The 26,916-nt window shown below is 39.4% G+C and overlaps 1 protein-coding gene across 9 annotated transcripts in view; it reads left to right on the top strand.

Annotated features, from left to right (window-relative positions):
* The first annotated feature begins 1,464 nt into the window (after positions 1 to 1,464).
* The window catches only part of sp2 (sp2 transcription factor), a 62,076-nt gene continuing 36,624 nt past the window's right edge, over positions 1,465 to 26,916 (top strand). Inside the window, exons 1-4 of one of the 9 annotated variants that reach the window (XM_061230339.1) lie at positions 1,502 to 1,525; positions 7,853 to 7,922; positions 18,341 to 18,417; positions 24,450 to 25,187. In XM_061230339.1, the coding sequence (XP_061086323.1) occupies positions 7,859 to 7,922; positions 18,341 to 18,417; positions 24,450 to 25,187 (879 nt within the window). In that variant the 5' untranslated portion in view covers positions 1,502 to 1,525; positions 7,853 to 7,858. Of the gene's footprint in view, positions 1,564 to 1,806; positions 1,912 to 2,083; positions 2,121 to 7,488; positions 7,513 to 7,852; positions 7,923 to 7,955; positions 9,244 to 18,340; positions 18,418 to 24,449; positions 25,188 to 26,916 lie in introns of those variants that run through there. The other 8 variants (XM_061230341.1, XM_061230340.1, XM_061230343.1 and 5 more) reach the window with 8 other exon arrangements.

A 26,916-nucleotide genomic window follows, 5' to 3' on the forward strand; every position in this document is an offset into this window, starting at 1 on the left:
ATTAGACTAAGCAGGAGACAATCCTCCCCTGGAGCAACGCAGGGTTAAGGACCTTGCTCAAGAGCCCAATGGCTGTGCGGATCTTATTGTGGCTACACCGGGATTAGATCCACGGACCTTGCATGTCCCAGTCATTTACCTTAACCACTACACTACAGGCCACCCCTCTGATGGATAAATAGCCTAATGATAATGTATTGCTTTATTTATTTGTATGTAGAAACCGCATAGCAGAAAGCCAAGTTCAGTTTACCGGTAGTTCGAATTTGCGTGTCAACGAATAAATGCTGATCTTCTGTGAACCTTAAGAAACTACATAACGTTACAATAAGCCATAAATCAACCAACAGCTACAGAAACCCCCTGAAATGGCCAGATTGCTTGCTCAAACTACTGAAGCTTGTCGATTGCCAGTTTAGAATATTTTAGAACCGCAATAATATACGTTTAGTGATGAACGTGCATTTATTTTAAACTGAGATTACCATTTCACCTTCTGGAAAAAAATTACGGTTATCGGTTATCAATTTTTTGTAACCGTTTACAAATCAGTTCAGGTTAACCGGTTAGACATTTAACCGTTCACACCCCTAATAGAAGTATGACATAATAATTATTATGATATACAATGTTATATTATATAATATAATATATAATAATCACGCTATTACATTTGTATACAGTCGATGTGCGGAACTGTCAGAGAACAGAAAATACGTCATATAAGGCGCTTTCGCCGCTAAGCGGGCTTCTGGCGGATCAACTGAGACAGATTTGAAATGGTGTGCAGACTTGCGGCCAAACCGCAGGCGCACGCAGGCGTGCAAATGGAGCAGACCTTGTTAATATTTTGCAATGTCAACCGATAATTATGCAAAAACATACGTCATGTCACGCGGGAAATCGCTAATCGGAAAATATCAGTTAGACTCTAAAATATGCATACTTCTACCAAAATGACTTCACTTGGATCAGTATGAAACACAAATCAAAAGCTCCCGGATTACATGAAACGCTCAAACACAACAAAAATAGGATGCGTGTGGGCCTTTAACAAACCCCGTGTTCATTTAGAAAGTTGATAACCACCTTCGTCATAACAGTTAAGCTCGACTGCGGTTGTTTGGTTTTGTGGAGCCAGCAAGAAGCCCTGGGTATGCAAAGCTTCACACCCCTATGATCCCCTGGTGGAGTCACTTGCATTGGATGCACGCAATGTCTGTAAAATGCAGTAGAGCAATTTAAGTGGTCATGCGCATTATCAATCCTTTCCTTTTTGATCCCGCCTTTGAATCACTAAATCAGGTACTCCATTGGATGTAGGAGCGTCAATCGAGAGACGTAGGAGCATTGAACCTTCCTATTGTACAAAACACATTTCAATCATATAGGTCATGAACACCAATTGGTTAGAATTGTTATCGCTCAGCGAATCTACTGCATCTTGATTGGTTCCGGCAAGCGGGCGGTGTCTCACATGGGCTTGCTTTTGGAGACTCACCGAGAGCAAATGTCGTCATGAGCGGTGGGTAGGAATTAAAACGTTGGTGTTTATATTGCATTGTAGGTTCTTATCAGAACTGTTACTGTTTTGTTTGACTGTAACACATGACTAATATGGCTGCTCTAAGCATTTTTTGAATAAGTGTGAACCTTTAACTGGCCATGTATTTGCCGAATCGATCTGTCTTTGATTATCAAAGAGTTTAGCTAGTTAGCAAGCTAGCTAACGTTATTAAGGCGGAATCGTTTTGTCTTCAGTCAGCTAATTGGTGTCTACTAGAATGCTTGATACTAACTATGAGATAACATTGCTGAAAAAAGTAGTCTGCGTTTATTCTGAGCGTTTGGGTGACATCTCGAAGTTGGTCGTTTGTTGATTTTCGAAGTAGCGCCACTGGGTTTCGAGAGGTTCGTTGCTGTAGTCCACCGTCATTTCCTTGCTATGTTAGATGGCGGCGCTATTTTCAGGCCGCGCTGTAGTAGGTATCGAGCTTCAGCGCTACTGTAATTCTTAGCGAATTATTTTGTAAATTGGAAAATCACAATTTAAAGGGTGCTCTGATTGTACCTGTGCATCAACTATATACACCCGAAGATGGGTCTACCTGGAGCACGAAGTGCGTGTCCCAATTGCTACTTATTTTGGTTGACGTTAACGTTAGCTAACGTTAGCTTTCACTTTTGGTCTGTAGACGCTGTTCATTACAGATAACGTTACACTAGATATGGGTAGCTTGTAATAGTATTTCGCTTGACTAATAGCAGCTAACGTTAATATTAGTTTGAAAGCTAAATTAGCGAATTAGATGATCTCGTCAACGCAACACGAGTTGCCTAGCTAGCTAGCTAGCTAGCTAATATCACGGATAAGTCGCGTATTTAGTTCTACACATTTTAGGATTTAGCCTAATTTTATATTAGTTGTGCACTTTTATAACTAAGCCTATAGCTAATGTTACCGTTCGCTAATTAACGTATATGTACAATGTACGTTAGCTATAACGTAGCTAACGTTAAAAAGCATTAACTTCGCTACATATTCTAAGCCAAATAGACCTGATGTTAGTGAGCAAATGTCATATCTAAGCGATCATCCAAATCATGGATTTATCATTTTGCCGAAGGATCGTTGGCCTCAATCTGCTTTAGACAGGCCCCATGAGCTAAATGGTTTACTTCGCCTATCTAACTCCGATAGAGCTTTTTTGATATTGTCAGTACTAGTAAGTACCTCGCCTAGATCGAGTTGAATAAGGTAGTTTGCGCCATTTGCATCGGTTCCTGTGTATCTTAATCTAGTGTTACAACGGAGACGAAACTCTTAAAGAGAAAGTGGAAGTCTTGAATTGGGTTATGGTGGGTCGCAAATTACCTGTTTTTTCTATAGCGGACGAATTCAGGACTAACATGCTAAGCTAGGTTTATTATTATTACTATTATCATCATTATCATTACTATTATTTTTATTTTATTTATTATTATTATTATTATTTTTGTAGTGCAGGAAATATAGTTTTTTTTTTTCAGAACTAGCTAATACACAGTGCTAGAACATACACAAATGTGCAAGCCACTTGAATGTGAATTGAAGCTTGAAGATTTATTTTTGCCTTAGTCTCCCTGCCAGATTGAGTGCATGGTGATGGAGCAAGCTCTGTAGTAGGATGGTGATTTCAATTATATCACAGATTTGAGTGATTACATAATGCAATCTGTGTCAACATGTACAATGTCATAGTTAGCTTGATGCCCATGAATAACTGTATAGAGAATAGCCAGTCTAGTTATAGTTTGACTACGTTTAGCTTGTTTTGAATATACAGGTGCATCTCAAAAAAATTAGAATATTGTGGAAAAGTTCTTTTTTTTCCTCGTAATTTCATTCAAAAAGTGAGACTCATATATTCTAGATTCTTTACACATAAAGTGAAATATTTCAAACCTTTTTCTGTTTTAATCTTGATGATTACAGCTTACAGCTCATGGAATATTACATAAAATTACAAAAAAAGAATTTATATTACAGAAATGTCGACCTTCTGAAAAGTATGTTCATTTATGCACCCAATACTTGGTCAGGCAATCATGGGGAAGAGTGCTGACTTGACAGTTGTCCAGAAGACACTCATTGACACCCTCCACAAGGAGGGTAAGCCACAAAATGTAATTGCTGAAAGGGCTGGCTGTTCGCTGAGTGCTGTATCAAAGGATATTCATGGAAAGTTGACTGGGAGGGAAAAGTGTGGTAGGAAAAGGTGTACAAGCAACAGGGATGACCGCAGCCTTGAGATGATTGTCAAGCAAAGCTGATGCAAGAACTTGGGGGAGCTTCACAAGGAGTGGACTGAGGCTGGAGTCAGTACACCATGAGCCAACACGCACAGACTTGTCCAGGAAATGGGCTGCAAGTGTTGCATTCCTAGTGTCAAGCCAGTCCTGAACCAGAGACAACATCAGAAGTGTCTTATTTGGGCTAAGGAGAAAAAGAACTGGACCGTTGCTCAGTGGTCCAAAGTCCTCTTTTCAGATGAAAGTAAATTTTGCATTTCATTTGAAGATCAAGGTCCCAAAGTCTGGAGGAAGAGTGGAGAGGCACAGAATCCTAGTTGCGCAGTCCATTGTGAAGTTTCCACAGTCAGTGCTGGTATTGGTCCACTGTGTTTTATCAAGTCCAGAGTCAACACAGCCGTCTACCAGGAGATTTTACAGCACTTCATGCTTCCATTTGCTGACAAGCTTTATGGAGATGCTGATTTCCTTTTCCAGCAGGACTTGGCACCTGCCCACAGCGCCAAAACTATTATGAGTAACTGGTTTGCTGACCATGGTATTACGAGTGCATAAATTAACATACTTTTCAGATGGTCAACATTTCTATTATAAATCCTTTTTATGTAATATTAAAATATTTTGAGATACTGGATTTTAGTTTTTCATGAGCTGTAAGCCGTAATCGTCAATATTAAAAAAAGGCTTGAAATATTTCACTTTGTGTAATAAACTTTTCCTCTATTCTAATGAGAGATGCACCTCTAAGGAGCATTCTATGATATTCTATTATAGTGAAAATCTTGAAACATGTTTTGACATGGTTTCAGGTAATTTACTGCATGTAAAGGTACAATGTGGATCTCAAGAAAGTGGCAAAAATACTTTTTTCATTTGGACCAGTTGTTCCTGAGATACAGGTGTTTGAAATCTGGCCTCTTGGAGGCAGTCTTTGGCAGAAAAAGTTTACTATTTCGTGTTGGGGAGAAAAGTAGTATTAATATGTCTGGAACTGCTGCATAAAATAGTGTGTTAAGACGACCCAGATATCACACTACATTTGGTGAAATATTATTGCATGGACAAAATGCTGCTACGAGTATCCGACTAGTATCCTGGCTAGGTCACAACCAAAGCAACTAGGAGGGCGGTGTTCGATCTAACATAGCAAAAGAGTTGAACAATTTACCATGCTTAGCAGAACATAGTTGAAATCAATGGATATATTTATATATTATATTCATATTTTTCCTTACCCGAAGTCACATCAACTAGCTGTCATCAGCGTGCACTTTTTACTAGTATGCTAAAGCCAGCTTATGTACACCAACTGAGAGTATACATACAGTGAGTATCATAATTAATTAGACAGTGACAGAGTTTTGGTTATTTTGGTTCTGTGCTCGAGCACAGTGGTTCCAAAACTCAGTCCTGGAGTACCCCTCTCTATGCTGGTTTTTGTTCCAACCACAATTGCCATCCAGGCATTTTAACAAGTGGTTACATTTTCTTAATAAGGTGCTTTTCATGTTTAGGGGCACTATCCCCTTAAGAAAGATTAACGGCTTGTTAAAATTATTTAATAGCAATTGGGGTTGTTACCAACATACACAGGGGCACTCCAGGACCGAGTTTGGGAACCACTGCTGTAGCACTTAGAGTTTGAAAGGATATGATGACAATAAGGTTAAAATGCAGACAGTCAACTTTATTTTGAGGGTATGTTCATCCATATCAGATGAACCATTTAGAAATTACAGCACCTTTTTTACATGGTCCCCCCATTATAAAGTACTTCCAAGTATTTGTTGAATTGGCTTCACAAATGGGTGACTAGCTAAGGTGTAATAAAGTGTCACAAAGATGTCAAAATGTTTTAAATAATTTAACATCAAACCAGAGTTGCATAAAAGTTTACCTAAATGATTACATTAATCAATAATAGAAACGATAGTTACATGGTCTCCTTTTAAAAGAACTGACCTTTTCACTCCAGATTTCATCCCTTGTGCATGTTGTAATCTGTCCAATTCTAATGTGAATCACATTCGGTCAGATCTCACAGAATTCTGATTCATTTTATTTATTTTTCTTGTGCATGTTATATATTGAGGCTGGGGATATAGTTATTGATGTTTATAAGCAGTTGTGGATACATACTTCAAGACAAAGTAATTGGTATTGTTAGGGGAAATCATCGGAAGGGTATACAAGCAGTTGGTACCCCAGCATGTGACGTCAAGATTTTAGATTTCAGAACCACACCTATAACTCTAATTTTGTTTTTTTATCGAAAGGTTATTTCTGTTGCATAAAATTGTCTTTATTGTCTCTTGGGTAAATACCTTTCAGCATACCACCATCAGTTTATGAATTTATTAGAAAAATACCAATTATTAAACCTTAGCTGATTGTCACCCATATATGTTTTGTTAGGCCAGCTTCACATATGTGTTTCGTTAGTTTCCCCTGACAACGGCCCAACAGATCAAAAACACTCTTTTGGATGCAGGTGTAGATCAAAGTCTACCATATGTAGAAGACTGCACCACCAGGACTACAGAGGGTACACTGCAAGATGCACACCACTGATAATCCTGATGAACAGAAAGGCGTGATAACAGTTTGCTAAAAAGCACTTAAAAGAGCCCCAAGTGTTCTGGAACAAAGTCTTGTGAACAGATGAGAATATTAACATGTGCCAGAGTCATGGAAAGAGGAAAGTAGAGAAGGTACATGACTGGGACCCACAAGGTCGCTGGTTCGATCCCCGGTGTGGCCACAATAAGATCTGCGCAGCCGTTGGGCCCTTGAGCAAGGCCCTTAACCCTGCATTGCTCCATGTTTTCTGCTTAGTCTAAAATCAACTAAGTCTTCCAAATACCATTTTAATTGTAATGTATGGCTGCCAGTGTAACAGGCTCACTTGTCTTCATTGATGATGTGACTGCAGACAGAATTAGAGCAATCAATTCTCATGCCATACAAATACAAATGCCTCCAAACTTATTGGATGGCACTTCATCATGCAACAAGACAATGACCCGAAACATATTGCTAGAGCAAAAAAGGGGTTTTTGACAGCCAAAAAGTGGAAAATCCTTGACTGATTCCGATCATTGACACGGCCTGAAAAAGCCTCAAAGCCTAAATAAACGATCAAAGTGTCAATTCCAATAAATTCCGACACGTATAATCCAATGATCTTGTTTTTAAAGGAAACCACTGGCAAAACCGATAATTCTTATTAAATTTTCACATCAGATTATGAATAAATAAATAAATCCAATCCAATAAATCCATATTTTTATTTTAGTTTTCATTTCATTTACCTCAGAAGTTGGGGCTAATCCAGTCTTGGGTTTCCAGGGCGCGACCCAATTAGCAAGTTTACAAAGCATCTTGGGAGTTTGATGTCACATTTTTGCTTGTCGTTGCTGCATTACGAGTCAATTTGCAGTCATGAGCGAAACAGGTACTGTATTTAAGTTTAATGTGAAATGGCACATATTTTACCTTACTAGTTTGAGTCAGAATATTCTTCAAGTGAAGAAATAGAATAGAATACGAGTCAGGTAGTGCTTCAGAAAGCAAATGTAAGTGCGACTCGTACAATGCCAGAGGTTTCCTTTTCCTTTCTTGAAGGAAACCCATGGATTTTCATTTTTATGTTTTTCTTGGCTCCCCCCAAGGTCAAAGTTCATGAGTGAGGTCTGTCAAAAAAGAAAAAGAAAAAAAAGGGTCAGTCAAACATACAATTTCTATCCAGCTTTGACAGATTTCTTTGGCCTGTGTCACTTTTACAGTGTAAAAGCATTGCAAAATTAACCCAAATTTTCATGATTATGAAAGTGAATTAGCAAACAACCAAGTTCCAACATCTGCTGAATCAGCTTATTGGTATTTATTTTTAATTTGAAGAATTTTGGCTTGAGTTTTTCCTATGGATGGTTGACTTTGCAACCATCCACTGCACATTTTATGAAGCTTAATGGCAAGGAAACTCCTACCAAAATGAAAAAAAAAAAAATCACGTTAATGTTTACATTTCATACCATACCATTTTTTTCCACCTATCCAGTTTTACATGCCGGTATGCCGTCTGAAGGTGTTTTTTTCCCCGCCTGGGCAACTGTTTGGGAAGCATGATGGCAAGTTTTGTTCCTTCTTTTAGATTTGTTTTCTTACTTAGCCTATTACGATGTTAATGATTATGTGAACTCTTATAGTGCCCTCCATAATGTTTGGGACAAAGATCCATTATATCTTGATTTGCTGCTGATTTTCCACAATTTTACATTTGGATTCACGCCACACAGTGGTTAAAGTACACATTCTCAGATTTTGGCTGGTGGTTAATTCTACAGCAAGACAATGATCTGACACATACTGCTAAAGCAACAAAGGAGTTCTTCAAAGCTAAAAAATGGTTAATCACCTGATCTGAACCCAATTGAGCATGCCTTTCATGTGCTGAAGAGAACTTAAGGGGACTGGTCCCTGAAACAGACATGAGCTAAAAGTGCAATTCAGGCCTGGCAGAGAATCACCAGAGAAGAGACCCAGCAACTGGTGATGTCCATGAATCGCAGACTTTAAGCAGTCAAAACATGCAAAGGATATGCAACAAAATATTGAACATGACTAATTTAATTTACGTAACATTGCTGTGTCCCAAACATTATGGTGTCCTGAAATGGGGGATTATGTATAAAGACTTATTGAAATCTGACAATGTGCACTTGTAACCACGTGATTATTTTTATTACAAAATACAGTCAGGTCCAGTATTATTGACCCCTTTGGTGAAAATTTGCAAAAAAGACTGTAGAAAACAAATAATACCATTACTCAGATATATTCTCATTTTCCAACATGTGGAAAATATTTTACTTTATTAATGATTCAATGGAATCGACCAAAATGACAAATTTTTCAAATTATAAATTTCTTTCCAAAAAAAATTAAATAAAAGAAAGAAACACAATTGCTGGCACCCCTGTTTTTAGTACTTGGTGCAGCCTCCCCTGGCAAGGATAATGACACTGAGCCTATTTCTATAATGTTTAATAAGGTTGGAGAACACATTTGGAGGGATCTTGGACTATTCCTCCATGCAGAACCTTTCAAGATCCTTCATATCCTTAGGTTTGCACTTATGGACTGCCCTCTTCAATTCAGACCACATGTTTTTGATAGGGTTGAAGTCCGGAGACAGAGATGGCCATTGTAAAACATTGATTTTGTTTTCACGGAACCATTTCTGTGTTCATTTTGAAGTATGTTTGGGGTCATTGTCTTGTTGGAAGGTCCACCTACGGTCTCAGCTTCCTGGCAGAAGCAACCAGGTTTTTGGCTAAAATCTCCTGGTACTTGGTGGAATTTCTTGTGCCATTGACCTTAACAAGAGCCCCTGGACCACTGGCAGCAAAACAGCCACAAAGCATCAGTGATCCACCACCATATTTGACGGTAGGTATGAGGTACTTTTCCTTGTATGCATCTCTTTTTTGACGCCGAACATGTTCAATTTTGGTCTCATCTGACCATGGCACCCTGCTCCAGTCATAGTTCCAATGATGTTTCGCAAATTCCAGACGCTTGAATTTGTTGGTTGCTCTCAGTAAGGGCTTTCTTTGTGCAACCCTTCCGAAGAGCCTGTTGGTATGGAGGCGGCGTCTTACGGTTGATTTTGAGACATTGTGACCCCAAGACGCAACTAAAGTCTGCAGTTCTTGAACTGGGATCCTTGGGTTCTTCTTTGCCTCCCTCACCATCTTCCTCACTGTGCGTGGCGACTGCTGTTCCAGATGTTTGAAACTTTTTGAATATTGCCCTAACAGTGGTTAGTGGTATGTTTAACCGTTTATGTATTTTTTTGTACCCATTACCTGACTTGTGTAGGTCAACAACCATCTGTCTCTTTTGATTTGACAGTTCTTTGACTGTTTGGTTTTATTTAAAATGATCTTCAAGAGTGACAATAATTTTGACACCTACATTTTTCATTAAAATAACTAATTACTCAATAAAAAGAAAATAAAAATTAGAATAATTGTATTAGGATAAAGTATATAGTTTTCCCATATGTTTGGACATAAAATATAGCTCATTATCTGTGTTTATTTTATACAGCCTTTTTTGCTCATTTTCATCAAGAGTGCCAATAATTCTGGACCTGACTGTAATTCTACATCTACTTTGTTCAAATATAGCTTGGTCTCTGTATTGTAGTATGTGTTGTTGTACGTGTTGGCCCTGTAAAACCTCCTGACCAGCTTTTAAACTAAATAACTAAATTGGCAAATAAAAACACTGGTGAGGTCTGCATAAGCATATTTATGTGCGGACCGATTTAGCCTCTAGGTTGGACCTCTCTACTGTAACACTCTGGCTATAAACAGTGGTTAAAGGATTGTGAGTGGCAGTAACGTACATTTTTCAACTGATGCTGTGGGTTACATCCTAAATATATTGATGAGCTTAAAGAGATTCAGAGGACATGGGCAGAATAGTGTGAGCACAACTTGCCGAAGCTATATCAGCTGAGGGTGAGACAATGGAAAGGGTAAATTAAAACTGGTGCTGCACCTGTCACCATAGGCAACCCTGAGAAGTCATACTGTTGTAAGTGCGTTCAGCAAGAATAGCTAAGCAACGTATCTTTTCTCTTGGCTTAGGAAAGTGGTCCAAAACTACATGACAACATGTTTATTTGAATTTGGTTTATTGGGGTCTTTTTTTAAATGACTGGCAGGTGGTGTTTTTTAGCCCCCATTAAATCAATGTTATTTGGCTAGTTTAATGGAGAGTGAGATACGCAAACTTGATGTAGGAGTGTTTTGAGGCCGGTGTCAACAATTTATTACATAATTTGTCATCTAAAACAAAACGAACTATCCCTTTAACATTAGCTACAGTTAGCTGACTAAAAGTATGGATCATATGAGGTCTGAAAGGAAACAGTTCATGTCACCTTTTTTTTATGGATCCCGGTAGTCCCTATGCAAAACTCTCCCAAATGCAGATGGCTTGCAGAGGTGAAAGATAGGCAGCTGTCTAGATAGTGATTATTTACACATAATGTTAACTAGTAGGTAATTTTAGAAGAATGGTGCTCTGGCTCGCTTAATACAGTTTAGCCCAGGGCGTAATATAGAGTTGCTGCTTCAAGGACATGAAGTTGCCAAGATGTGCCTGGTAACAAAACAGATACACTGTTGCAAACCATCTACAGCCTAGGATGCTGTGCATTCATTGACTGTCACTATAGTGGATACAGGTAGAAAAAAAAAAAATATATATATATGTATTTTTTAAGCTAAATATATTAAAAACTGTTCTTCGTATTTCCCGTTCATTCAGCTCGGGTGCTGTGCAAAAACCTTTGCGCACTGCTGGAAAACAGATGTTACTGTCATGAAATGTACAGATAAAAGTATGACCGTTTTATTTCATTTCATTTCATATAACCTGACATCGTATGTTATGCCATCTTGTGACAGTGTTCACCCTCAGTCTCATGGCAAGGGGTTCAAGTAAAGTGTTACCAAACATTCATATGTTGCAAGTGAAAATGTATCAATCATCCTTTATTTATTTAACTAATTTCATATGCCTTAGTGCAACACAATGTGCTTCACAATAAATTAAAATGACAGATAAATGGGTACAGAAGCATGAAATGTGTTCATTTCACTTCACATGCGCTTTATTTCTTACTTTTCTGTGAGTGATTTTGTTCTTTATGTGTGTGAGATATGTGTGTATATGCGTGTATGTATAAGCCACTGGATGCCTAAAATTTCCCTCGGTTCCCTCTGTTGCGTTAACATAACTTGTGTTTCAGTATAGCTAATGTTTGTGTCACCGTTTAATCAGCATCACAGAAGTGCATATTTTCTTATTTTGTTGACTGCCAAGTTGTAGCAATGTTGGCTTGTATTTCAAATGGTTGATATTGAAAAGTTATGCAAGTTGAAGAACCACGAGTGTCAGGTACAGTAACGATAAAACAAAATTCTTCAGGTTGGTTTGAAAAACCCCGTACATTTTCATTGTCAACGTACTTCACGCAAGTAGCTGCGTTTTCAGTAAAACTGCCATGTAATGGGATCTGGAGCCTGATCAAGGGTTGCACTATTTTAAAAACCTTTCAGTATGATCTTTAAGATCGATATGCAAGCAGGGCAGCGAGTGATTTTGAATGTCTTGTTAGGTGAAGATATGTACTAGCTGCGAGGGCATTGTTTTGTGTTCCAGTGTCATACAAATATGAACTGTATTTTTGAGAGAACTTGTTTGTAATTGACGTTAACATGAAAAGCTACCGTAGAACCCGAGTTTGGCATGTACTGTTGTTGAATGTGGTTTTGAAATTATTTATAATTTTAATATGCAGTAGTGTAATGGCATTCCTTAGGATTCAAAGTTCTCCTATAGCATAATGTAGATGTAGTCCCAAAATCATAGCTCCTGACGTCTTGCATGTCTAGCCTCATTAGATTTTTTTGAATGACTAAAGTAAATGCTTAACACTTACCTTTCATTTCAAAATTAAAAAGTATGAGTATATTCATAAGCCAATATTGCAAATTTCAACACTTTGTAACTTTGTTTACGAATAAAGTTATAATTAGTTGCAGATGCATATTAAGCCTAGTCCTTGACTAAATTTAATTGATTGAGATTATCCATACAAAACTGCATTTAATCCAGGATTAACCGGCCTCTATTTTGTTATTGACCATCATCTTATATTACAGCCCATTGTACTGCTTTATGAGTCACATAGAGTTTTAAAAAAATAGAATGGTTATTGATTTTAGATTATTTATTTATATGTCAATTACAACACCAGAACTGAGGTTTTGGTGAGACTTTCTCCATCCATCATGAGAAAGTCTTTGCCAAAACGTTGGCTCACGCGTGGTAGTTCATTGACATATGAATAAATAAATTAAATAGCACACTTTTTGTGTGCCCCTGATAATACTGCTTTTTCAGTTGTCACTATTCTTGATGTCTTATACGAAGTATGTCTTCTACACTTCTGTTTTCTATATCTTCAATTAGGCTATGAATTGATTCGTGATGAATTTCTACAGCCATACAGTTGTTTAGGCTGCACCATTCTGGAGTCTTGAGACTTGACTTGGACTTTAGCTCAGAGACTTGAGACTTGACTCCCTTTGGTTTCTGCCTGACAGACTTGATTCGCATGGAATCTGACCAGTCTGCTGCTATTGAGAACCATGGTTACGTTAATGTCCAAAATGTGCGTGATATACACTAACATGATAACACCGTGGTGGCGACACAATAAATCTGGTCTATTTTAGGCAGGAAATCCCACAGAAACAGCCAATCGTTTCTATACAGTTTGGCTTATATTTTTATGTAACAATAAACTTTGCCAATTCATTTGATTTTATATGGTGCAGGGCAATCTTTTTGGTGACAGGGTTAATGTGGTCCTTTTAAATGAGGAAATTTTCGCTTTCGATACCTGATGGATATGATCTAAGGATTTTTATGCCAACAGTTCTACTTGATCTTAGAATTGGTCCCAGAAAATGTAGGTAAGCTAGCTCTGGTCAACATTACATTTATAGAACTCAGCACTTAAAAACAATGTTGGATAGTGATTACACTATTAGGCTAAGTAAGTTAGAAAAAAATGAATTGTTGGATTTAATACAATTATGAACAGGGGTGACACAAAATTTAGCCTTTATTTTTTCTAACTTGCCTACTTAGTAATGTTGCGTGCAACATTTGCCCATTGATGTATTGCTTTATTTGTCTTTATATGCACTCAGTGGGCACTTATAGGTATTTATTAAGAGTTATTTTTTAGGCTTAAGTCTTCTGCTGCTTAAGCTTATCCACTTAGGGGCTTGATGCATTGTGTGTTCAGAGATGCTCTTCTGCATGCCATTGTTGTAATGTGTGGTTATTTGTGTTGCTGTCACCTTCCGGTCAGCTTTGACCAGTCTAGTCATTCTCCTGGGCCATTCTCCTCGGACCTCCCTCATTGAAAATGCATTTCTGCCCGCAGAACTGCTGCTCACTGGATGTTTTTTGTGCAGGAGATTAACAGTTTCTGCGATCTAACCACCCTGAACCTTAAGAAACGCCAGACAATATGTCATAAGTGAACCAACAGCCACAGATTTAAAACACGCAGAAATTCTTTGATAACTATAATACTGCATCATCAATTCTCTGTGGTGTTTGCATTCTTAATGCCCTGAAATAGCCCAAGACTGCATGCTAGGACTAGCCGGACGGACGTTATTATGCAGCCAGAATCTTTCTTTCAATTGTCAGACCATTTTGTGCGTTCTGTCAGTGGTGGTAAAAGCACATTTATTTCATTAAACTTTCAGCTTCAGAACAAAAGAATCGATTATCGGTTAGCAATTTTTGGTAAACGTGTAAAATTTCGTTTACACACCTGATCAATCTTTTCTCGTAAGCAAGGTTAAAATAAATTAATGACCACCCACGTGACACGTTTCAACGAATTAGAATGCCATATTTGCTCTAGGTGGTCGCTTATTTTTCCGTACCGTGGTGTAAAGTAGGTTAGTTGTAGAGTTTAGGGGGCCTCTTTAGTGCCCACACCATCCTGCCAACTTACTTATGGTAATATACACTACCAATCAAAGGTTTGGACACACCTTGCCTTTTTAAGCTTTTTTTGGTTAATATTTTATTTCCACTGTTTGTAATCAGTCAATTCATATTCAAAGTGTAGATTCTCATACACATTTCCACTGTTTGTAATCAGTCAATTCATATTCAAAGTGCAGATTCTCATACACATTTTGGTTTCACCATGTTGCGAGTAAATACAGCACCAATGTTTGAGACAAATTAACATAATGTCAAATAAAATAGTCATGTTTTATAATTGATTGCTTTCATGACTTCCTGATGTCTGTGACCTATCAACATCACCAGGATATCTTGTTTTTAGGTTGTCCTACAGGCGATACTATGGGTAGTTCTGTCAGCCTGAGCATGAAAAAATAAATACTTCTCACTTCAACGTATTATGTCACAAACAGTCGATTTTCCCCATTTTGAAGTCTGATAAAATCTAGGCTAGGTATCAGCAGGAAAATGGTTAAAATTGATATATTAGTCCCATTACCATTGAAATCAATGCTATTTGACAGCAATCTTAAAAACATTCAAAACGATTACTGATGATTTTCTCAATGTCAAAGCTGATATTCACAACCATTTCAGATGACCACAAATGTGTTATGATAAAATTGATTGGGAAGTAGATAATCAAACAATGTGCATTTCAGACAGGTCACATCCATAACGCAATGGGGTCGCATCCATGACGCTGATATCTCCTGATAAATATCAATACGGAGATATAAATATTTTCAAAATTGCTATTTTTATGTCCAGCCAAGCCTCTTCATTACATGGGTATACATGTGTGTGTGTATATATATATATATATATATATATATATATATATATATATATGAATATAGAATTTTTAGAATGTGTATAGTCTCGCCAAAATACCTGTCTTTTTGCTTCACATCCAAAGCAAATAACCACACATCCATAACGCAAGTTATTTATGAAATTTATTTTTTTATTTTTTTATTTTTTTTAGGCCTTTTTCAGCTTTATTGGACAGTATATAGTATAGAGAGACAGGAAGAATGGGAGCGAGAGTGAGGGGAAGACATGCGACAAATGTCGGACGGTCGGATTCGAACCGCCGACGTCGCGGCTCGCAATGAGCATGCGGTCAGTTCTCTACAGGCTGCGCCACCGAGACACCCCATTTATGAAATTTATGAAATTATTTTTCAGAGGGATTTTCTGTCCAAATGTCACATCCATAACGCTCCAGAATTGCCCCTATAGCTCTTTGCATTTGAATGGATCTCAATGAGAATTGGGGGGTGGGATTCGATTCAGCTGGAAATTATGCTGATACAGCATGGAACACATTAGTTGGCTAAATAGCTTTAGGTCATCAAAGGTATATATTGTTGAGCTTTTCATGAAAAACAGTGTTTCCGAACCCTTACTTTTGCAATATGATGTGTCTATTTTCTGGTATGAATGGTTTGATTACAGACTGGGAAAATAAAACATTAATTGCAAAAGGCAGAAAAGGGCATGGTGTGTCCAAACTTTTGACTGTTTCTGTAGTTTTTCCTTTTTGGATTCATTTGTATTGTTTTTGTTGTATTGTGATTTTGACTTTTTCTGTTTGGTGGCAATTTGTTTTGCGTTACGATCCATTTTGTTCCCCGTGGTACGTGGGAGAAAGGTTGGGCCGTACCAATAGTGATGAAAGGGCACTTTCTGCCTTGTGGTAGGAGCAACATTCTTTTAGGCATTTAACAGACACTTTTATTATAAAGACAAACATAAGCAATACTTTCTGAAATGTAAAGAGCTGATTTTTCATATGAATTACAGCAAGCCTATCTATGTCTAGCCTAAGCCTAAGTCTATGAAATTGATCTAGTTGACTCTTGGCTGTATTACGTGGAGCTTTGTTCCTACAGTTTCCTTTTGAATTTTCACAATCCATTGATGACGGATTGTGAAAAAGCACCCCTCAGTCAGCGACATTCTACATTTAGATTTACATTATAGCTAGGTTATGTAAATCTAATAAAGTTGTTCTGAGTGGTTCGTATATTTTATGGAACTACAGTTGTTGAAGATGCTAAAAGTCCTAATATTTCAAAATGGACCTATCCAGCCAGAATCGCCATTTTCACCTGTGGTGCACCTTAACATTTTAGGCGTTCAATTTCATTTTCATTTTTGTGCATTCACTGGCTCAATTTCCATATTAGCAAAATGTAGCTTAGCTTACCATAAAGGCGTGAAGCCTATAGGAGTCAGTAGCCTACCTCCTTCAAAGTGAAGAAATGCACCTTACAGCAACTCAGAAGCTGTCTGATTTACACTAGATAACATGTATATTTGAAATACATATAATGTCATTTAATAATCTGTCTTTTTCTTGGAGGTACTTCATGGTTGATTTTGAGGTATCCTTTGGAAGATTATCTTGCTGGAATACCCAACTCCCTCTTCAAATGTCTGACCTTTGAACATGAGCCTCTCCATTCTTCCTTCCGCTCGCACAATATTTCGATGCATAATGGATTCACCTCCATTCTTAACAGTTGGCAATTTGTCCTACAAAGGTTTCACCCAAACATACCTTCTTTGGTGTTGGCCAAAAGCCTTGACTTAAACTGTTCCATTTGTCTACCATTTTCTCATAATGTTTCTGACATTGGGATAGGTTGAATGTTTTTGTAGCCTTTTAAAACATTTTTTTTCTTCCCATTTCCTCCCAATTTGCTAGCCAAATGTACTCTATCTATTTCAATTGCCCATGTTGCTGTGGATACAAAGCAACAGGCCCGTTACTTGGTGGCCCAGGATTCAAGATTTATACCAGATATTAATACCAGGAAATAGAGCCGTGGTGGCACAACAGGCTAAGATGCAGTGGACTTGCGGTTGCAGTTCGTTGCAGTTGCACACCGAGGACCGAGGTTCGATTTCAAAGTTTGGCCGGCTCTCATGGAGCGGCATAATTGGCGCTCTGCTCCAGAGGGAGTGATTGGCAGGGTTAGCAGATCGCCGTGTTCAACGGCACCGCGGGCACCTCGGAATTACGGTCACAAGCATGAGACGAGACGGCTTGAGACGGTGTTGTTCTCGGATCACCAGATCCCTTCGGGCAGCGAGGGATGGGGTTTGGGCGGTGTATCCCCCAGCTAACACTAATTGGATTAGATAGGGTACAATTGGCTACCAAATTGGTAGAAAAAAAATTGGAAATAAGTACCAGGAAATAAAAGCTGAAATTCGGATCTGTACATCTTTTCAGTTGTTTTCAGGAATTGACCTTGCTGACTGTATTTGAGATTGGCCACGTTTTATCCTCTGCTTGTGCATCATGCATATTCCGCAAAACATCCATAGGAATAATGCAATGACTTAACATTTAATATAGCCTATATGATATATTACAAAAATTTAACATAAAATAGCTGCAATTCACGTTGTAATAGTGGCCACATCGTTTATTATTTTCTTTAAGTAAACAAATATGTATACCGGCAGTTCCACAGTAATGTCAACCTGAGCATGAAAAAAACCTACTTCCCAATTAAACTTACTATGTCCCAAACGGTTAATTGTGACCATTTTGAAATCTGATCAATTGTAGGCTAACAACAGGAAAATGCTTAGAAATTAATTTATTAGTCCCATTACCATTGAAATAAGTGCTATTTGGCGACCATCTTGAAAACATTGAAAACCATTTCAAATGGTTCTGTGATCAGTTAAAGAAATGTCTTGCCTGCTCATGAATTTCTCAAAGTAAGAATTTACCCCCTTAAAATGTTTCCTCTTTAATTTGGTAATTTGTCTGTCCTTATTGTTGTTATAAATCAATAGTGTTGGCATGTGTGTACTACGCCTAATTATTATTACAGATTATTTTTCATTGTTTTTTAATTACCTTGCACTTTGTTTTTCCTAGATCAACAGAACAGTATGGCCACCACTGTTGCTGTCAGTCCCAGCGAGTATCTTCAACCCTCTGCCTCCTCCACACAGGTGAGGGGTCCTCTCTGTTACTGAGGCATGTCCTCCCCACATTCACTCCATTGAATGTAAGGTGAAAAAAAAAATGGAATGCGTCTTAGAAGTTGCAGTTTTCTTCAATGCTCTTTTTTTTTGTTTGTTTAAATACAAAATACAAACCAGCCCAGCCCATATTGTATGGTGTTGTCTAATGTCTACAATATTCGGTTCACTCACTCATGCCCCTGGTAAAGTAGATTTGGTCTTAATTTTGGGAATTCACTCCAGTTAGCTAGCCAGTGAGGATCCAACTTGTGAGCTGACATTAGTTCGCTAGCTATCGAGTTTGAGCTACATCAACTAGAGTTTTCAAACTAGCAAGCAAAGTAGCTATGTTTTACAGCTTTCAGTTTGCTAACATAACAGAAGAAAGATGGGGCTAAACAGTAGTCAGAATCATCCAAAAACTCTTATGATAATCAGGAAATGGCCTCTCTGTCAAACACAGGGCAAAGTAACCAGCAGCCAAGGTCAGAGCACAGAACAGTTGTGCACAGGGAAGGAGCGGCTTGTATTCCTATTAGATGTATGTATTCAACAATGCCAACGTTGCGTGCAATGGATGAACATAAACCTGCTTCAGAAGTTGAAAAAGTTCATTTGAAACGGTACAGCGATCAATCTTAATATTTACTACCCGGACCCCCCCTTTACCAGAAATGTAATACATTTAATAAAATAAATAAGTGAAATAAAATAAGTTAAATAAAATAATAAATAAGTTTTAATGCTGGGGAGGAATGCCAGTACTTTCAAAAGTGCTGGGTCAAATGCCAGTTTGCCCTTGTGGTTCCACCGACAATGCTTTGCAGTAGGCTTCATCTTACCCGAATCAAAATTCAGCTAGTTGTGCTTTTTTAGACATTCTCTTGGAAAGTTTCATATTTGCAGGCAGATCAACTGTTGCACTGATAGATGCTGTGACGTTAGCTTCTCCATTCTTGTTAGCCGCCCCATCTTTCAGGTACTTTGTTCCTCTGTTCACCACAACACCTCAATATACAATCACTGAGCACTTTATTAGATAATTATTAGACTTTTTTTTCTTTTACTTATTGGTCTTCTGCTGCTGTAGCCTATCGATGTAGAGGTTTGACGCGTTATGTGTTCAGAGATACTCTAGAGACTGCAGTGCATGAAAATCACAGGAGATCAGCAGTTTCTGCGATACTCAAACCACCCTGTCAATAATCACTCCATGGTCAAAGTCACTTAGATCACATTTCTTAACAGATTAACCTGTTGACCATTACTGAATGCTTTTTTGAATTTAGTTCCTGCCACATGATTGGCTGATTAAATATTTCCATTAACAAGCTTGTGTACAGGTCTACCGAATGAAGTGTATAGCCGCCACTGCCACAGTACCTCCCCCTCCCCACTCACCACTCCTCCATTATCTCTCTATCCTCCCGTGCCTCTTCATGCCCAACGGTAAATAAATAATTAATAATAATAAATGGAGCTGAGGCTAGTGCCTCTGGTCCAATCCCACAGAAGAGCTTTTGTAGCACAAACTTCTGAAACAATTAATTCTGCCGGCTATGATAGAAAGGTGGCAGAGCACACATCGCAGATTGCTTGCATATGGGGCTGCGTAGCCGCAGACCAGTCAGAGTGCCCATGCTGACCCCTGTCCACCGCCCAAAGTGCCTACAATGGGCATGTGAGCAATGGAAGAAGATAGCCTGGTCTTATGAATCACATCTTTTACATCATGTGGTTGGGCGGGTGCATGTACATCGTTTACCTGGGGAAGAGATGGCACCAGGATGCACTATGGGAAGAAGGCAAGCGGTGGAGGCAGTGTGATGCTCTGGGCAATTTTCTGCTGGGGAAACCTTGGGTCCTAACATTCGTGGACATACCACATTGTTGCTGACCAAGTACACCCCTTCATGGCAACGGTATTCCCTGATGGCAGTGGCCTCTTTCTTCAGGATAATACGCCCTGCCACTAAGCAAAAATTGTTCAGGAATGGTTTGAGGGACATGACAAAGAGTTCAACATGTTGACTTGGTCTCCAAATTCTCCAGATCTCTATTCAATCGAGCATCTGTGGGAAGTGCTGGATAAACAAGTCCGATCCTTGGAGACCCAACCTCCCACCTACAGGACTTAAAGGAACGTCTTGGTGCCTGATATCACAGGACACCTTCAGAGGTTTTGTGGAGTCCTCGACAGGTCTACCTAATAAAGTGGTCATTGAGTACCATGGGGGGTACGTTACAATATAAGCGTTTACAATACCTATGTATTCATCACATATATTGTTATATTGCACTACAGTCATCTGCAAGTCACTTAAATTTCCTCAATTGCAGAGGCTTTAAATATCCTTCCCCAGATTCGTCAACATATGAGATTAATCCTTGTCCCTAGGATATTTTATAAATGGTCCCCAGATGCTCTGAAACCTTTCTTGTTTGTCTAAGTGTGTTTACATTTTTTTAGTAATCCCAGAGTAATCCCAGAGTTAATCCCAGTAATTAAGGTAATCCCAGAGACATTTGCTGGAGCCAGTAACTTTTCCATGTTAGTGCTAAAGATTCTTTGGCTTGTGCACATGGCTACAAAGATCTGTTCTCTGCGTTTTATGTCATCTCCCTCCAGATAGATGCCAAGAACAAAAAACTTTGGTTTCACAGGTATTTGGATTGATAAAGTATCCTGCACTACGAGTATTCTTCCCAAAATTCATTCATTCTTGGGCATTTCCATATACAATGAAAAAAATGTCCTCTCTACATCTGTTACAGAAGTCTGGAATGTTGGGATTAAATTCATTATGTTTGTATGGTGTAATGTATACCCTTGTTAACCAGTTTTAGCATGTGTTAGTGGTTTGAATTTGAGCTTTATTGCGTGCCTTATTCCATTCTCCATTTGGTATTTCCTCTTGTAGATCATCCTTCATGGCTTGCAATTTAGATTCTGAGGATTCTAGCGATCTAGCAATCAACAAGTTGTATATAATCCCTTTTCCAAAGGATTTTTAATTGGAACTAGAATCTCCAATGAGGATAAAGCAGGGATTGCTTTTTATATTTAAAAATATATTCATGGGGGACATTGTTCTACAAGTTCCTCAAATGTTTTAATATTCTCATCCTCGGGACCAAAAATGTCATTAATTAGTCTTACTCCCCTCTCGTCCCATAATTTAAAACCCCCATCAGACCTACCTGGCACAAAATTATTATTACCCCAAATTGGTCTATACCGAGAGAGAGCCGATGTTTCCTTCAAGTATATTTATACCTCATACCATACAGCAATCTTGCTTCTCACTATAGGGTTTGATGTTCTTTTTAAAATGTTTTGAGGATTATCAGAGTAAATGTATGCTGGTAACTGGAGCTTTACAGAGTAAGACTCAATGTCTTTCCATGCTGGTGAGTTTTCTGTCGAATAATAAAACCATATAGTTCTAACTTGAGTTGCCCAGTAATATGACAAGTTTGGGTATTGTTGCCCTTGCAAATGTAGTTTATTTTGTATCCAAATACGGCACTAAACTCATTAAATGTGGATAGAATGAAGTGTGGTAATGAAGTGTAATATTATAAACAAATAACAGGACATCATCAGCATACAAGAATACTTTATGTTGAGTGTTGGTAGCACTTATTGGTTTGGTAGATATTGATGCATCAAGCCTGCGACCCATTGACATCACCACTCTGTACTTCTTTGCAAATTGTAATCTCACCTTCCGATTCTTACCGCTGATGAGTGATTTGCATCTTGTGGTGTAGTGTCTATATTGCTATGTATTGTTTTTACTATATAGTCTTCAGTGTATAGACAAAGGAATTGTCCTTGCTGTCCAATACTTGTGGAGAGGACTGTAGTTATCTTGTTTGGAGAGCCTAAAGTAATGGGTCTAAAGAAATAGCATTACACGGTATCAAGTGGCTATACAGTATATCTGCGGTGACAAATCATACCCACCTGTCCCATTAACTGTCTGCCCACATATTGTTATGCATCTCATTGCGTTCACATTAGCATATAACAAAAATTACATCATTCCAAAGCCTCAAGCCTAGCCCCCCAGTCGATATATGGCCCTTCCCTGAGATGTCTGTTTTTACAATTTGAACTAAACAAAATCATAAATGAGCGTCACCTGCAGCCAGATGAATAACCCTCTGGACAACTCGTAAGTAATTCACGTAGCATTATAGGAAAAGGCAACATTTCCCCCCTCCCCCATCGCAACACAGCATATGTACAAGTGTCGATTGGCAGATCATCAAAACAAACCTATAAGTATCACGTAAATACAACGTAATAATTATAATTTTTAATTTTGAGTATGAACCGGTTGGTAATCAAGCCTTGCATTATAAAACTGGAACAGATAAGAAATACGTATCGGTTCTATCGCATTGAGATGTACATCTAAACACATAATAACAGGGGTGTTGGGGTGATGCATCTCTATCACTCTATTAGATTCCAGAGAGTCAAAAAAGTCCTTTGCTTCAGCCGGAGACCTGAAAAGGTGTTGTGTGCCATCATGAGTAAACTTGAGCATAGCTGGATACACCAGGAATCAGTGTTCTATGCCCATTTGTTAGATGTGGTGATGATTCAACTAATGACCAACATTTCTGTCAGCCAGAGAGAGAAACCATTTTGTAATGGCCTTACTGAGAAAGCCAATCGGATCATATCCTTCAGCATTCTCAGGTAGATTAACAATGCAAATGTTGCATCACTTGTTCCGATCCTCTAGCTCTGTCATTTTAGCCTCAAGCTGATTTTGGTAAATGGTAAATGGTTGGAATTTATATAGTGCCTTTATCCAAAGCACTGTACAATTGATGCTTCTCATTCACCCATTCATACACACACTCACACACCGACGGCGATTGGCTGCCATGCAAGGCACCGACCAGCTCGTCAGGAGCATTTGGGGGTTAGGTGTCTTGCTCAGGGACACTTCGACACAGCCCGGGCGGGGGATCGAACCGGCAACTCTCCGACTGCCAGACGACTGCTCTTACTGCCTGAGCCATCGCACCCCCGTTTTGGTTGGTTTGGTGCAGTGATGTAGCAGTTTCAGTTTGTTTAACTTTGGCTTGCAAACCGGCTAATTCAGCCTGTAACTCTGCTGTGTCCTGCGAATATTCAGCTTTGGACCGGATTCTCTCCTCGATCCAAGGGTGTCAAAGTATAGTCTGTGTTTTTCCAAAGCAACCTCCATGATCACTCGCATAGCAAGGTTTTCTTTGTTGTGACTCTTTCTAGGCAAGTCCAGCCCAAGTTAATTTCTCTTCTTCAAAGAACTGGACATATTTCAAATCCTGAGACTAATAAACTGTGTTGGGACAGATCTGGTAAATTTGTTATTCATGTGATAATAAATTAATAAATGAAGAGAGGGTGCAGAGCAGAAGCACTAGGCAGGTCACTTCATCTCTCTCTTGACATTCACCTACTTTGAGGCATTATTGGTGCTTTTTTATTTTTTTATAATTTAACTGGTGAGTCAAATTTACCATTTTTAAGCAGCATGGTATTAATGATATTGAAAGCATCCAAATTTGCCCTGTTCCCTGGGTAGGATTCAGATTAAATTCTGATGGAATCCATCCTAGGACAACCCAGTCCCGACTGCCGGGCCACCTCCACAACCGCTGTGTAGTACAAGTTCTCTATGTAGTACAAGTACCAGAGGTATTAGGAACCTACATTTTCAAGCATAGCTTCTTCAACCTTTCTAATACATTCCCTGAAAATATTGGGATGATTACAATGTACTTATATCTGGGTTATCTTATTTTTATTATTGTATTTAAAGCACTGCAATTTTCATATGAAGTATTCTGTTACTCTGTAAACCTTCTGTTGCTCTGTAAAGTGTCTTTGTGACAGTCTTCTGTGAAAAGCGGCATACAAATAAAATTGAACTTTATTGAATATTTTATTACAGTTGCTGTGTACTCGACAAGTTTAGAGTGAATTATATAGCAGTGACTTTCTTGTTCCACAGGAATCACAGCCGTCCCCACTGGCACTTCTGGCTGCTACCTGCAGTAAGATTGGGCCCCCTGCAGCTCAGGCGCCTGTCAGCACCCCTCCTGCCCAGCCTGTCACCCGCCGCCTGCTACCTATCAAGCCTGCTCCTATTGCCCCTGCACCCCCAAAGAACCTGGGCTTCCTGTCCACTAAGAGTAATGTGATCCAGCTGTCAGCAGGCCTTGCTTCCTCCTCTCCCAGTGGGCCAATCCTGCTCACCATCCAGAACCCATCTCGGCCTGCTGCCACAAACATCCAGTATCAGATGGTGCCACAGCTACAAGGTGCATGTGGGCAGACTATCCAGATGATGCCCCAAGGTGGGCAAATTCAGATAATCCCAGGCACCAATCAGGCCATTATCACTTCCCCTGTGACAGTCCCAGCTCCTCCAGTTCCTCCTGCCCCCCAGAAGGCCCTGGCAATAAAGCCCTTTCCACAGAAGCGTCGGCAGAACAGTGCTAATGTGGTGCGGCTGCCTGGGGGCCTCACCCTTCCTCTCAATGTGACTGCAAGTGAGGTGGGGGGTGCTCAGATCATTGCAGAGTCTATGACTTCCCCTTCTCTGGTCAAGGCCGCACGAAGGGGTCGCAAGAAACTTGCAGCTGCCTCCCAACCAATTCCACCAACCCCGTCTCCACCCCCTGCTGTGGCTGTGGCTGAGCAAGTGGAGACACTACTGATAGAAACCACAGCTGACAACATTATCCAGGTAGGCCTTGTCACTATGCTCCCTTCCTCACCCTTCTGGGGGTTGGAAAATCACTGTTCAGAACTAGTTGTGTCAGTTATGATACTCTACATCCTGTCACACAGGTTTTGTTTTGCAATAATTGATAATGGTGCCTCCCAATAGTTTTTCTTCACAGCAGGGACAATTTAATAGGTATACATAAAATTAAGTATAGGTATAATTTCAAATTATTTTCTAAAATAAGTAATAAATAATTTCTTACATTTCAGGTAGCATGCTTCCTCATCATTGTGCAGGCCTTAATATTTGAGCTTATTCTACATTAGGGAGAACATGTCACCCAAATGATATCTGGAAATCCAGGTATGCACAATGGTCAGCCTTAGAGTCCCAAGGTTGCTCTCTCACAAACCACTCAGTCTGGACGATGAATTGTCCATAGACTTCACGTCGGGGAGACGTATGCTAACACAAATTAGGCTAATAGAACGCTCTATTATTAAACGGACATGAGAATCACAAGAGACCGTTATATTCAGCAACTGTATCACGGGCATGCATTAGATGACATTTAGCACACTGACGGTAGCAGCAGCCTACAGATGGACTGTCTAAATTGAGCAAGCACTCAATTTATGAAAACAGAGTATGGTAATTAATCGGATACGGCAAAGTGTGAGGGCAGCCAAAAAGAGGCCAGCTAGGTCCGTGTACATCAGGTGTGCACAACTCAGGTCCTTAAAGGCTGGTCTGCGTATTGGTTTTTGTTTCAACCAATTGCCTGGTTTTTTCTTTGCTGACAGCTCTATAAAGCCCAATTTATACCTCCTTGGCTCACGGCTCACAGCCATGAGCTCCGGGCATTTAAGCCCAATTTTATACTCAATACACCGGCTCACTGACGCTAACTAATAATAATAACAAATTAATTAATATTAATATAATACACTTTATTATAGTGTTAACGAACGTTAACGTTATTTAGATTTTAGCCTACCTGTTGCGAAGGCTTGGCGGCACGGATGGTGCAGTGGGTAGCACTGCCGCCTCACAGCAAGGAGGTCCTGGGTTTGAATCCCCGTCGGCCGGGGCCTCTCTGTGCGGAGTTTGCATGTTCTCCCCGTGTCTGCGTGGGTTTCCTCCGGGTACTCCGGTTTCCTCCCACAGTCCAAAGACATGCATGTTAGGCTGATTGGAGAGTCTAAATTGCCCGTAGGTATGAGTGTGTGAGTGAATGGTGTGTGTGCCCTGTGATGGACTGGCGACCCGTCCAGGGTGTATTCCTGCCTTTTGCCCAATGTATGCTGGGTTAGGCTCCAGCCCCCCTGCGACCCTGTTCAGGATAAGCGGGTTCAGATAATGGATGGATGGATGGATGTTGCGAAGGCTTCTCCAGGTATCCTTCACTCGTTTGACGTTTGGATTGCCTTCGGGGGTGTGGGCAACACCAAGTGTTTCGGAAATTTCGACCCATGAATTCATATTTCCTACCACATCTTTATAATCCTGACTGCTGGAGTCATATAGATAACGGTACTTCCTCACCTCCTCAGCCAGTCTCTCTTCAAAACCATTCAAATTATTGACTCGGTTGACTCGGCTCCGATCAAAACACGGAACTTCTCGTCTCCCAGCAACACAGAACGCTCGTCCAGGCCAGTCAACCAATCAAAGCTATAAGACATGAATGACGCGGTGTGAGCCGCTAGATATTTCAGGTGGTATGAGCCAAGACTTTTTGGCTCAC

This window comes from Conger conger, chromosome 2 (genome assembly GCF_963514075.1).
Source record: "Conger conger chromosome 2, fConCon1.1, whole genome shotgun sequence".
Lineage (NCBI taxonomy): Eukaryota > Metazoa > Chordata > Actinopteri > Anguilliformes > Congridae > Conger > Conger conger.